At 42.6% G+C, this 11,978-nt stretch overlaps 1 protein-coding gene across 2 annotated transcripts in view; it reads right to left on the minus strand.

Moving 5' to 3' along the window:
* Positions 1-11,737, minus strand: part of UNC5C (unc-5 netrin receptor C) — a 344,945-nt gene extending 333,208 nt beyond the window's left edge. For both annotated transcript variants that reach the window (XM_045536735.1, XM_045536736.1), the window contains exon 1: positions 11,596-11,737. In XM_045536735.1, the coding sequence (XP_045392691.1) occupies positions 11,596-11,719 (124 nt within the window). In that variant the 5' untranslated portion in view covers positions 11,720-11,737. The remainder of the gene's footprint in view (positions 1-11,595) is intronic.
* Positions 11,738-11,978: the final 241 nt, after the last annotated feature.

Below are 11,978 nucleotides of genomic sequence, written 5' to 3' on the forward strand. Positions count from 1 at the left end.
CCTGTTCTCAACACACATTAGATTACTGAGCAACCCTGTGTGTCTCTACAATGGCTGCACAGTTACAGAACACTGTCTTAGAGAATACTTTAAGATGACTTAGGAAAGATCCTTGGATTCCAATATAAATTTGCAGGAAAACTCCTTGTCTTTCAGATGATGAACTACAGATTGGAAACTATTCAAAAGATGGAAACAAAATGTATATTTATGAAACTTCTTGGGGGGATAATATGGGTATTTCAATCTTCAAGTTCACTTCAGACAGCACTAATATATCATATGGCTTTCAAAAGTATTAGCATAGTAATCACCTTAAGACTATTAGGACATATTAAGTTATTCCTACGCTTTTGCTGGTTTCTCTTTTTTAATTCCCTTACCCTCTCTCCCATTTACATACAAAACAGTCTAAGGAAGGGGATTCCTGTAGTTTCAAAATACGCTGCAAAACTAAATGCTTCTGCTAATAGTAAAAAAAAAAAAAAAATCACTTTGCTTTGCTTTAAATGAGTATCTCAAAGTAGCTCACGTGCTTCTCTAGAAACAATTCTTCCTGCATGTCAGCTTAAGCTTCTCCATATGATTTTTCTCAAAGACTCCCTTTTAAAACCATCACTACTATCTATTATCTTCTTGTTCTATAGACTGTTACTTTTGTTTCATCACAAATCTCTGCCTGTTTATTAGCAGCCCTGTCACTACTATCAGATGACATTTGTTTTACTTAACGTACGTAGTTTTAGGGGGAAAAAAATTACAGAACTGCTATTACTGCATTATATGAAAAAATTCCAATGTGCATTTAGCTGACACTGCATCAGCTGCTATTTAAACTGGGCTTAGCTAATGGACTTTTAATGTCAGCAGGGTTACGTGCAGTTACTGGCTATTAGCAGAAATGGCTCCTTTCTATAAAAATCACTTTTCCTCAAGTGTGTTGTTTGAACATTCCTTTCCCTAATTTAGTGACTGTCACTGGATGCAAAATAAACTCAGGACTCGGGAGTCCCCTGTTATCTTTAAGTCCCTCTTTTTAACCCTGCGATTCAGCATTAAACAGGCAGCCTCACTCATTAGCATTTAGGCCTGTACGCACAGAATTTTGTGAGGCATGATCATTTACTTTGCTGTTTTTAGCAGTGTACTACATATTTTGCAATGAAAACCCCATGTCCTCGATGAGTGGTATATGTATGATAGAAAACATCCAAACCAGTTTTCTGCAAATCCTAGAATTTGCATACTTTAAAATTCCTAGTCAACAATGCCAAGTGATGTGTAACCATAGGACGATAATTAACATATATTTACATATTGATGTATCATGTAAATATTTCTACATTAACCAGCATTTTAATATAATATTGAATATAGCAAGGAAGCAGGTTATCACTATATCCTGAATGAAATTCTATATGTATATCCTTTCATTAGTAACAACCTTTTCCCCCCTCTCAATTAACTTTATCTTTATTTAAGAAAAAAAAAAAAGCTTTAAATGAATGTAAAGGATAAACCTGAAAATAAAGCTATAAAGCCACCAATATGGCATCAAACCTAACTCCATTTTGATTAAGAGGTTGAAACAAACCATCACTGAATTCTGGTCAGGGCAGGACAATACAAGAGACCTCTCCTTCCATCAGCTCACATAAGAGGTCACAACTCATGTAGGGTGCTTGCCAGGGAGACGCTGTCTCTTCTAGACAGCATCCAGAGAGGGAGGCAGGAATGTGAATGCAGGATTTTACCCCTGCATGCATGAAAGTCGACATTCTCCTTTGGTCAACAAATTACAGTCCACTGTGTAGGAAAACAACAGAAGTCTTCCACCACGCCTTTGAAACAAGCCAGCGAGAGGGGGAGATCCCCCACTCTGTCACTTGGAAGACAAGAGAAAACTTGTTTCTATCAGATAAGCCACTGCACTAATGAGGCAGAGGCATCTCTATGTGCACTAGGGACATGACTTAGCAATTTGCCAAGAGCAAGGTGACTTTTGGCAGAAAAGTATGATATAATACTTCATTCAGAAATTAGTGATTAAATCTGATTTCCTACTCAATAATTACCTTTATGAATTTGTATTATAAGTTAAAAGGGTTTTTCATTTGTTGACAGGTTACATTTGTTTTTCAAGGATATTGCCAAGTCTGTTTGAAAATTAACTCTTGCTTCTAAAATAAAAAAGGCTACAGACACACACACACACACACACAGAATTTGTGCAAGTATATATATGCGCACAGGGAATTATTGACTATATTTGTCTAAGTCCTTGTCATTCTTCATTTCATTAAGGTCTGCCTGAAAATACTCTCCTAGGAAATATTTCCATAGTTATCTAATTCAATAAAAAATGACATGTGTATCTTTCATGTGATCATCATTTCAAATAAATCCAATAAAATAACCTCCCCTCCCCCCTGGGAAAACATACCTACTGTTAAAACTTTCCCTAGCCATCCCTGTACTTTTTTCCATCATTATAGTATGTAAATTGTAAGTTTTTTTCACTGTGGTCCTTTCAAATTCTACACAGATTCACATATGTGTATTTAAATACAAACAAAATATATATATGTATCTCAATCAGTATATAAGGATAGAAAGATACTGATGATTTTAAAATGCACTGCAATTCTATTAAAATGAACTCCACCTCCTCAAAGTCTTTTTGGGGACAACTGTTCCTAAGAACTTCCATATAATTCCAAGAGGATACTATTCAATTTCTTATGTGCCTAAGAAATTTAGGATGTAACATTGATATTGTTATTAATGACAATGTTTAACAGAATAGCTCAGGAAGTGGCAATGTATTCTATAAAGACCATTAGAGGATACTGGGAATACCATTAAGTCTAAATTTCTCAAACAAGCACAAATAATAGGTACACTAAAATCCAAACTCAACGTCTTAGAAGTTTACACCTTTTAAATACTTTCCAAATTCTTTTGCTATGTTAACTGAACTAAGTGCAAATCAAGATTCTTAGATAAAAGTTTTAAGTCAGAGGGCCTGTTGAATAGTACTCTGATAAAATACTGATTTGGGGTCTCTATTCTGGGTAGCACAAATAATAAATCATTTGAACACGCCTGTTTTTCTTCAGCTTCTGAGAGCAGCTCCTGAAATGGGTTTCTGTCTTCTGCCACACTCCCTGCTCCGTGGGTGACGGCTGTGGTAGGCCGGGCAGGAAACGTCTTAGCCTAGTTCGATCCTTGAATTTGATCCCTAACATATTTTTCAGCTTACATTCTTTCATCATCTTATGGAGAACCAGAAGGAAAAAGCAAAGTAGCTAAGGAAAAAATAACAGGTACCATAATCAATGTTTTATTTAAAATGACTTCAAGATTGCTGCTTGTTTAAACTTGAACGCTTCTACTGGGTGGCTCCAGATCTAGCACTCTTTACTCAGTGAAAATCAAATATATAAATTTTCCCTTTATTGAAAGTTAAATTCTAATGTGACACAGACTTAATACTCAAAGTGAAATTACCATTATTTCTAATACTTTGTCTTTCCAATCATAAAGTTTTTGTCACGGTAGTAATGTGGTTATTTGTTTTGATTAGAGATAATATAGGTCTCTGAAAATCCTGTAATCTATAATACAGCAACAGCATTGTTGTCACCATCATTTTTAGTTTCTGTGAAACTTAGAGAATATCATTTGTTAAAGAGTGCTCTTTGATCTAGTTCTTCAAAGGGCTTTATACTTTATAAGGCTCTCAAAATTCCAAAAAGATAGTGGCATGATGTAAAACGCTGAATTTGAATACAAGTGACAAACTTGCAAATTCACAGAGAATAGAATCCTCCAAATTCCTCCCTTTAACTATAATCCTATATAACAGTCCCCCTTTTATCTGCACTTCTACTTTCAGCAGTTTCAGTTACCCATAATCAACCACAGTCCAAAAATATTAAATGGAAAATTCCAGAAATAAGCAATCCATAAGTTTTAAATCGTGTGTGGTTCTGAGTAGTATGATGAAATCTCTCAGATGTGAACCATCCCTTTGTCCAGCACACCCATGTGGCATATGAGACCTGCCCAGTCACGTGGTACCCATCTCAGTTATCAGATCAGAAAAACATGGCGTATATAGGGTTCCACACTATCCATGGTTTCAGGCATCCATTGGGAATTTGGAGTATCCCTTGTGGATAAAGAAGGACTACTGTATACAATTTTTTTCTCTTTGCCTATAAGTGGATATTATTACAGCATACACTCTATTATATACACTCTAAAACTTTTAGTGTTTAAGAGAACCCCCCCCCCCCCCCCCCCCCCCGGCAAGAGATAGGGTCTTTCTGTATTGCCCAGGCTGGGCTCAAACTCCTGGCCAAAAGTGATCCTCACCTCAGCCTCTCTAGCAGCTGAGACTACAGGCACGAGCCATAGATAGCACTGGGCTCATGAATTAATTTTAAATGACTACTTTTCTATAGGAATGGTATGCTTTACTTCTATGCTACTTTTTTATATTTTATATAATTACACACCACTCATTTTCCTGAGATTTGGAAAAAACGTCCGTTTCTCTTCATGGGCATATTTGCCCTTATAACTGGATTACAGATGCATTTAAATATGCAAAAGCAATATGTGTTTATTGGAAAGGCATATTCATATGTGAGGGTTTTCTTCTGAACAGAAGAAAAATAAGACAATAAATAATAGCTGAGTTCAGGCAGGCCATGATGAAATAATCAATTAAGACATTGACTAAAAGTGAGAAATGTTAGCATTCATCAGTACACTTGTTAAATGTGCTGAGGGAGTTTATGTTGTTTAACATTCTTAGTTAGAAGGGGATATAACCCATGCTCATCTCCAGGAGGCATTTTTATAGCTCTCATAATTGCTGAGAAATGAAACCAGCTACACGATCCACATGACAAGATGATTAATGAAGGTAAAGACCCCCCCCCCATCTTCCCACCATTTTAAGACTGGAAACTCTGGAGTTAAATTTGAGTCATCAATATCATCTGTTCTCATGATTATTTTGAGCCCTGGCATTTAAAATAAGGGCTCTAACAGGCATGTCCATGTAATGAAGTTTCACCTGGCTCCCCTCTTCCCTCTCAACATTCCACGGCCCGGTTGGCAAGGAGATGGGTTTAGTTATTTAATTAAATGAGGGTATTCCCCAAACATAGGGGTTTTCAGATGTTACACCTCGCTTTTGCCACACAAAGCACTTTTGAATCACTGGCTCACTGTTAATAAAAGGTATAACTGATGTAAGGACAAATATCTGCATATTTGGCACTTTCAAAGCTATAGCTCACTCTCTAAATTATAACTCCAAGTTAATTAATATCACAGCAATTTTAACACTATCAACTCCATGCAGAAGGCTAGATATATTTTAAGTACCTATCAAATCTGGAAAACATTCTTCTGTATATTTCAGAACCTCATTATATAGTCCCTGGGAGCAACATTTGTCAGGGCAGCAATGTTCAAGATAAAAAAAACACACTGCAACTTCAACTCAAACTTCCTTTTTTAATTCTGAAGTTGTAGGTAGCTCAGTATCTCCTAATACACTGTCTCTAAAGAGCTCAAATATTTGCAACATGATGTATGTTTTAGGTTTTCACGACAAGACAGAAATTCTTATAGCTCTAAACAGGTAGAGAGGATAAAAAAGTTTTCTATTCCTGATCTTGTTAGCTCATACAAATATTACTATAAAATGTTTTTATTGAAATCCTCATAAACTTGGAGATAAATATTTACAGTAAGAGAAACTATAAATTATCCAAGTATCAAACTCTTTAAGAACTACAAAAAAGGAAATGCTATTGTTTTAACGTTGCTCAAGGCAAACTTTCCCTACTTCAAAGAGGTAGCATAAAAAATAGCACTAAGTTTTCTGTGAGTTAAACATCCGACTGATACTGGAGTAGAACCAGAGGTGTAGGATTCATGTAGCCCTCCTCCACCAATACACAAGCAATAACAAATCCAAAGAAGAAATGAAATCCAAAAAGAGTCCATACATAGGTTTAAGAAGTGAAGATGAAGAAAGATTTGGGGCTAAGCACAGAACCAGGCTATCAATAATGAAAAGCATAATCAGGTTGTAGGAGAAACAGCTGCCCTAACTCTAAGTAACATAAAAAGCCTTGCAAATCTCTAGTTTTATCTAAAAAGACTGACGGAAAACAACATTTGCACCAAACATGCAAAGAAACAGCAATAATCATTAAACAATTAGAAAAAAACTGTTGACATTCGCATAAAGGGCTGATTTTTCCCCAAACCCTTATCAGAAAGCCTGGATTTTTCCATAGTAATGTTTATGAATTTACAAAAAGTTTTCTTTCAGTATTCCTTGTAAAAGTTGGAAATTCAAGGGTAGAGTCTGTTGCCAGAACTTCACTGGCAGTGACTTAACATGGCATTTTTAGAACTATTAATAGTATTAGCTTCATTTTCCCAGAGAGAACAGAAAAGACGAAAAAAATGCTCTAAAGTGAGTGAGATTCGCACAGGCTGTTCAGAGACTCCTGCCCTGTCCAGGAGTTTGCAGTGATCCACTTTGGAGCAACTCTCCAGAAAGTTCCATGTCTTGCTTTTGGGGAAGCAGCCTCTGCAGCTATGCTCACCCCGAGTTCAAAATTCTTGACCTTTAATTTCTTTAACGTCTAGATTTCTTTGCTAGTGGTTTACAGAATAGGAAGCCGAGGAATATTTACTTTCTATGAAGTAAACCCTGCTCTGAAGGCTTTACATGTATTATTCACTCAATCCTAAATATACCCTTTAATATATGCTTATCCACATATATATTACACGTGAGAAAACAGACACAAAGGAGGTTAAATAACTTACACATGGTCGCACAGCTAGGAGGTGTTATTAACAGAAGCAGGATTTTGAGGCTTTGGTACCACTGTGCTAACAGAATGAGCATTCAAGACTAACAGCCCTTAGCTTGCGCTTCTCAAAAGCCAGATGAAACTTATATTGGATCTAAGTAAAATGCTGTTGTAATGCACATTTAGCTGCAAAACTGTACCATTTCCACCCAAATCACTCCCCTTAAGTTTTTCTCTGTAAGAATTTTGGGAACTGACCCCCCCCACCACCAACCCAACCCCAGCCCCACTACTCAGTAGCCTGACCCATGTTTACTATCTTTGGATACTTGCATCCCAAAAGTACTCTACTTATGCCCACTGTTACATTTCAGAAAGTGAATTATAATTATATGCTTGTAAGTCTGTCTTCCTTAAGGGCTGAAACTGTGTCTTTGCACTCTAACAGCACACAGTATGAGACATATTATGAGTGTACAATAATTGCTTAAGAACTTCACCTCTAACACCATCCTCCATCCAAATGAGCTAATAACGTTTCTCATTTGTGGAAAAAAATGTGAACAAGTTTGCACTGAACTGCCACGAATACAAAAATCACACTAAGAAAGATGTAGGTGCAGACTGCAAGGCAAGAGCACTGGCTCAATCTTAGCCCTCACCATTTCTCCCCCTTTATCTTCCTGAAGTGGTTGCAGCCTGTAATTTTAATGTTTCTTCTGAGAGTGACTCCCTCTGCTGCTCCAGCGAAGCCATGACCTAAATCAGGAAAGTACTAAACCCAGTTAAGGCCTAATAGAGCACAGGCTTGCTCTGTTTGCACTAATTGAAGAACCTAGCCTACAGTAGAGAACAGTTATGTTTAGGTCTCAACAATAATTCTAAATAAGCTAAGAGGGTTTGCCTAGTAGACCTCATGCCTTGTTCATGTCCTTAGGGGGGTTGCTTAAAATAGATCCGTATGAATTCTGATGAGGACAACCATCTCCAAAACTACAATAGGAGACCTGCAAGGTCCCCGTCTTGTTTAACTCTTTCTTCTCAGTGTTCAGAATACAAGAGGTCAGGGAGTCAGTAAACGTCTGCTATAATCTCATGAAGTCCTCATGCTTTTGCAAGTGCTTGAAAAGTTTAGTCTCTCAAGCCTTTTAATTAAGCATTCTTGACAGCTAAGACTATGATTTTTCTAAACAAAAGTAAACTAGCTTACTTTTCCTTATTGGAAATTTTCAGTGTGAATTCATAAATTTTCTCTACTCCTTAAATGGAAAAATGTAGGGTAGAATGGTAATGAAATTTCAGTTATCTACAATGCCAACTGTCTCTTTGTACCACACCAATATGCATAAACATATGAAAGTAATTTCTACTCTTTTGTAGAAAGATGCATGTTATTTGTTTTTACTACAAATTAAGAGAATAGAGAATTACCCCAATCTGATTAGAGTGCTGTAATTTTCTGTTCTGAGTTTGGTGGTGTTAACACTCATAACACTAGTTGGTGCTAGATAAACAGAGTTTTTCAATGCTGTGTAGCTGAGATAAAATGCATTTATAAAACAGCAGGGCACTAATTCAGAAGCACACTGAAAACACACACACACACACACACACACGCACACACACACAGCCTTTTCCTATTAAAATCTTTCATTCTGGGAAGTCAGAAACACCGCAAATTCCCTGGAGCTAGGGGTTCCCAGCAATCCTGAATGAAACAATTAGGGAATAGCCAGATAGGAGAAAGTTGTTGCCTGAAGTCTAGAATTTCCCAAGGACTGTCTTTAAACCACAGTTATAAAACTTGGTACTCTCACAAATAACACTCATTTTTTTTTTAATCTTAAATATCTGTTGTTTCTTTGGCTACCTCTAAAGAGAGATGTATTTTTAAAAACTTATGATTTTTCCAGCAACTCTCCAACAACAGAAGGAAAACTCATCCACATTGTAAAATGCTTAAATTAACATCCCCGTGTTAATTGCATCTGCACTTCCATTCATAAAAATACTTCATTGCAATCTTTAAGTCATGAGCACAAGCAAATCATACTTTGAGGGTTTGGGCTGGTTGTCCTAGTCCAAAGAAAGGAGTAAGGAAAAAATTTAGAAGGAAAAGGAGGTTCATCAGACCATTATAAAACGTGTGGTTCTGAGAGGAAAGTGTTAATGGTGGTTCAATAGTAAACAGGCTGGGATAATGGATTAGAGTGATGGCGACAGTGGTTGATAGTAGCTGATAGTAGACTTTGGTGCTTTATCCTTCCTTTGATACCCAGCAGACAACACAGGAAGGGCTGGTATTCTGGAACATGGAGGATAACAAAGATAAAAGTGGTAGAACAGTGCATTTCAGTCTGCAAGATGCAAACAAAAATTTTTATTAACCAGGAAGTGGAGGAACTAAAACTACTAGATAGAGAAAAGAACTGTACTGATATGCACACACCCAACAGAATACATTTTATTTTCCTGCTTATCTTGAGAATCAATCCTCAATCTTTGACTTGCCTGGTCTGTAAAAAGTGCAAGAGGCAAACGCTCAGTGTCTCTAACCTGAGCGTCTTTGCTTTTGAATCGCTTCTCCCTTCTTTCAATATTAATCCGTTTACAATCTCCTGTTTGATTATCTTTATTGATCCTTTTTCTACCCAGTCTTTTTCATTTGGCTGGAGTAAGCTCTCAGCAGGGATCCTATCTCCCGTTTGGCATCTTTGGGGACTTTAACTTGTCCTGTTCCCAAACAGTTCTCTCACCGCGCGGGGGTCCCCCCTTCCTCCCTCCCGCCCCCCACCCCTCTGGCTCAGTCTTTTGTGCGCCCAATAACAGCAGGCGAATTCCACAGAGAGTCCTGCGGTTGATTCTACGACTATTCATCAGGTTGCTCACTTTGAGCTTCCAAATACCCCCCACTAAGCATCCCAGGCTGCCGCCCTGAGAACTTCTGGCCAGTTTCAGGAAATCGACAACAAGCTATGATTCTCAGTGGAGATTCCTTTGCAAAATGGGCCGACAGATGAGCTCTGGAGTAAGAAAACCAGAGCAGAACCTCGGGGATGGGAGGCATCTGGCGAGAAGGGAAGGGAGGATTTATGAGCGCGGCCACTTAGCAGGGCAGCAGGGAAATTTACTCCCTAAAGTAGCAATCGCTAATTCACAAAGCCTTGCTAATCACTTACCTCCCCCCACCCAGACCACAGTCACTTTCGCTCTGCGGTCCCCTCCACCTCGATCGCCCCCCGCCCCCTCGATCGCCCCCCGCCCCCTCGATCGCCCCCCGCCCCCTCGATCGCCCCCCTCCACCTCGATCGCCCCCCTCCACCTCGATCGCCCCCCTCCACCTCGATCGCCCCCCGCCCCCTCGATCGCCCCCCTCCACCTCGATCGCCCCCCTCCACCTCGATCGCCCCCCGCCCCCTCGATCGCCCCCCGCCCCCTCGATCGCCCCCCTCCACCTCGATCGCCCCCCGCCCCCCAGCGCCTCTCCGGGATCGGAGGGAAAACAGTCAGGAAACGTCAACGTCTGCACGGCACCCGGGGAACTGGGGCTACCGCCGCGCCTCCCCCTGCTCTCCAAATTGGGAAAGACCTGGAACGGAGATGGGGGGGCGGGGGAGAATCCTCGAATTGCCTCCGAAGGCTGCACAAGCTTCCTTCACCCTCGCCCCTTCCAGGAAAACCTAAGCCTCTGCTGGGCCAGCCATCACCACCCAACCGGGCGGAAAGGTGCGCGCCAGGGTGGGACAGAGGATGGGGGTCCAGGTGACCCGAGAGAGCTCCCGGAGGGGCAGCCTCGGCTCCTCCTCTCCGCCTCTCCCTTCCCCTCGGCTTCCCGCAAAGCTGGGAGCTGCCGCTGCCACTTCCAACTCCGGGGACAAGAAGGGACCTGGTGGGCCATCAGCTCCGGAGCCTCCTCCCTGCCCCACTCCTAACTCCTGGCCGCCCTCCTGCCAGCCTGGCCCTGCCCAGGGTCCCCGGTCACTTAGTTTCAAGCTCACACGCGTTCGATTAAAATGTCAGAGTTATAAACTCCCCGGGGAGTTTCGGGTTTGGTTGGAACCATCACAGCCTGTTTGTTCCCCCCAGGGCTCTGGGGTTCTCGGTCCTCCGTCGCCCGGTGGGAGGCAGGCACGGAGAGGGTACGGGTGCAGGGGCATGCACCCCCGGGGGGCTGCCTCGGGCTGGGTGCTCGGGGCCGGGCGGGTGGGCTGTGCATCTAGATCCCCCGCACCCAGAGCGGCACCCGCGGGGCACCGGCGCTTAGGGGTCCCTGGCGGTAAACGACACATTTCCTTAGCTGAGCACCCTTGGGGGTCTGCTGGGCTCAGAGACGCAATGAAGGTCCCGCAGCCCCAGCCGCGGCACAGCGCGGGGAGCTTGCGCGCATCGGTGACAAGCCACGCGGCCACCCGCCCCGCCAAGTCCCTCGGAACCTCAGTGCGTGCAACATGCAACGGCGCGCGCGTAGCCCAAAGTGCCAAAGGCATCCCCGGGCTCTCGCAGGCACAGAGGCGGAGGGGCAGGCGTGTCCCCACCCCGATCGTCACTGGTCCCTCCGTGCCCATCTCGGAAGAGGGGAGAGTTAAAATGAAAATAACCAGCAACAACGCTTCTCGACTAGTTGGGAAAGTGACACTGCAAGTGGTTTCCGGTGGAGAGCCACGACGCAGACCGAGGGAGTCGGGAGGGTCGGGAAGGAGGAAGCGAAGGGAGGTGGCCGCGGAGCCCGGGGTCCCCTTACCTTGCGCGGCGGAGCCAGTGCCGCTGGCGCCGAGGAGGGCGAGGGCTGGCAGCACGAGCATCGGCAGCGCGTATCCCAGTCCCAGTCCGCAGCGGGCCGCTGTCGCCCGCAGACCTTTCCCCATCGTCGCCAGAGGTGTGCCGGGGTGGGTGGGGGGACACAGACGCGCCAGGAGCCCCACCGGGCAGCGGCCGGATCCGTGCACCGAGCGGCCGTCCGAGGTGATCGCGGCGACCGAGCGCCACACTGCACTTTCTCCAAGGGCAGGGACTGAAAGGGGGCGGAGAGGAGCCGCCGAGGAGGAGTTTGAAGGTCCCTCTCGCCCCGTGTCTTCTGACTGGCTGTCCCCGCTCGGGAGGTGCGGGGAGGCGCACGGCGGCCAC

Source organism: Lemur catta, chromosome 24 (assembly GCF_020740605.2).
Source record: "Lemur catta isolate mLemCat1 chromosome 24, mLemCat1.pri, whole genome shotgun sequence".
NCBI classification, from domain to species: domain Eukaryota; kingdom Metazoa; phylum Chordata; class Mammalia; order Primates; family Lemuridae; genus Lemur; species Lemur catta.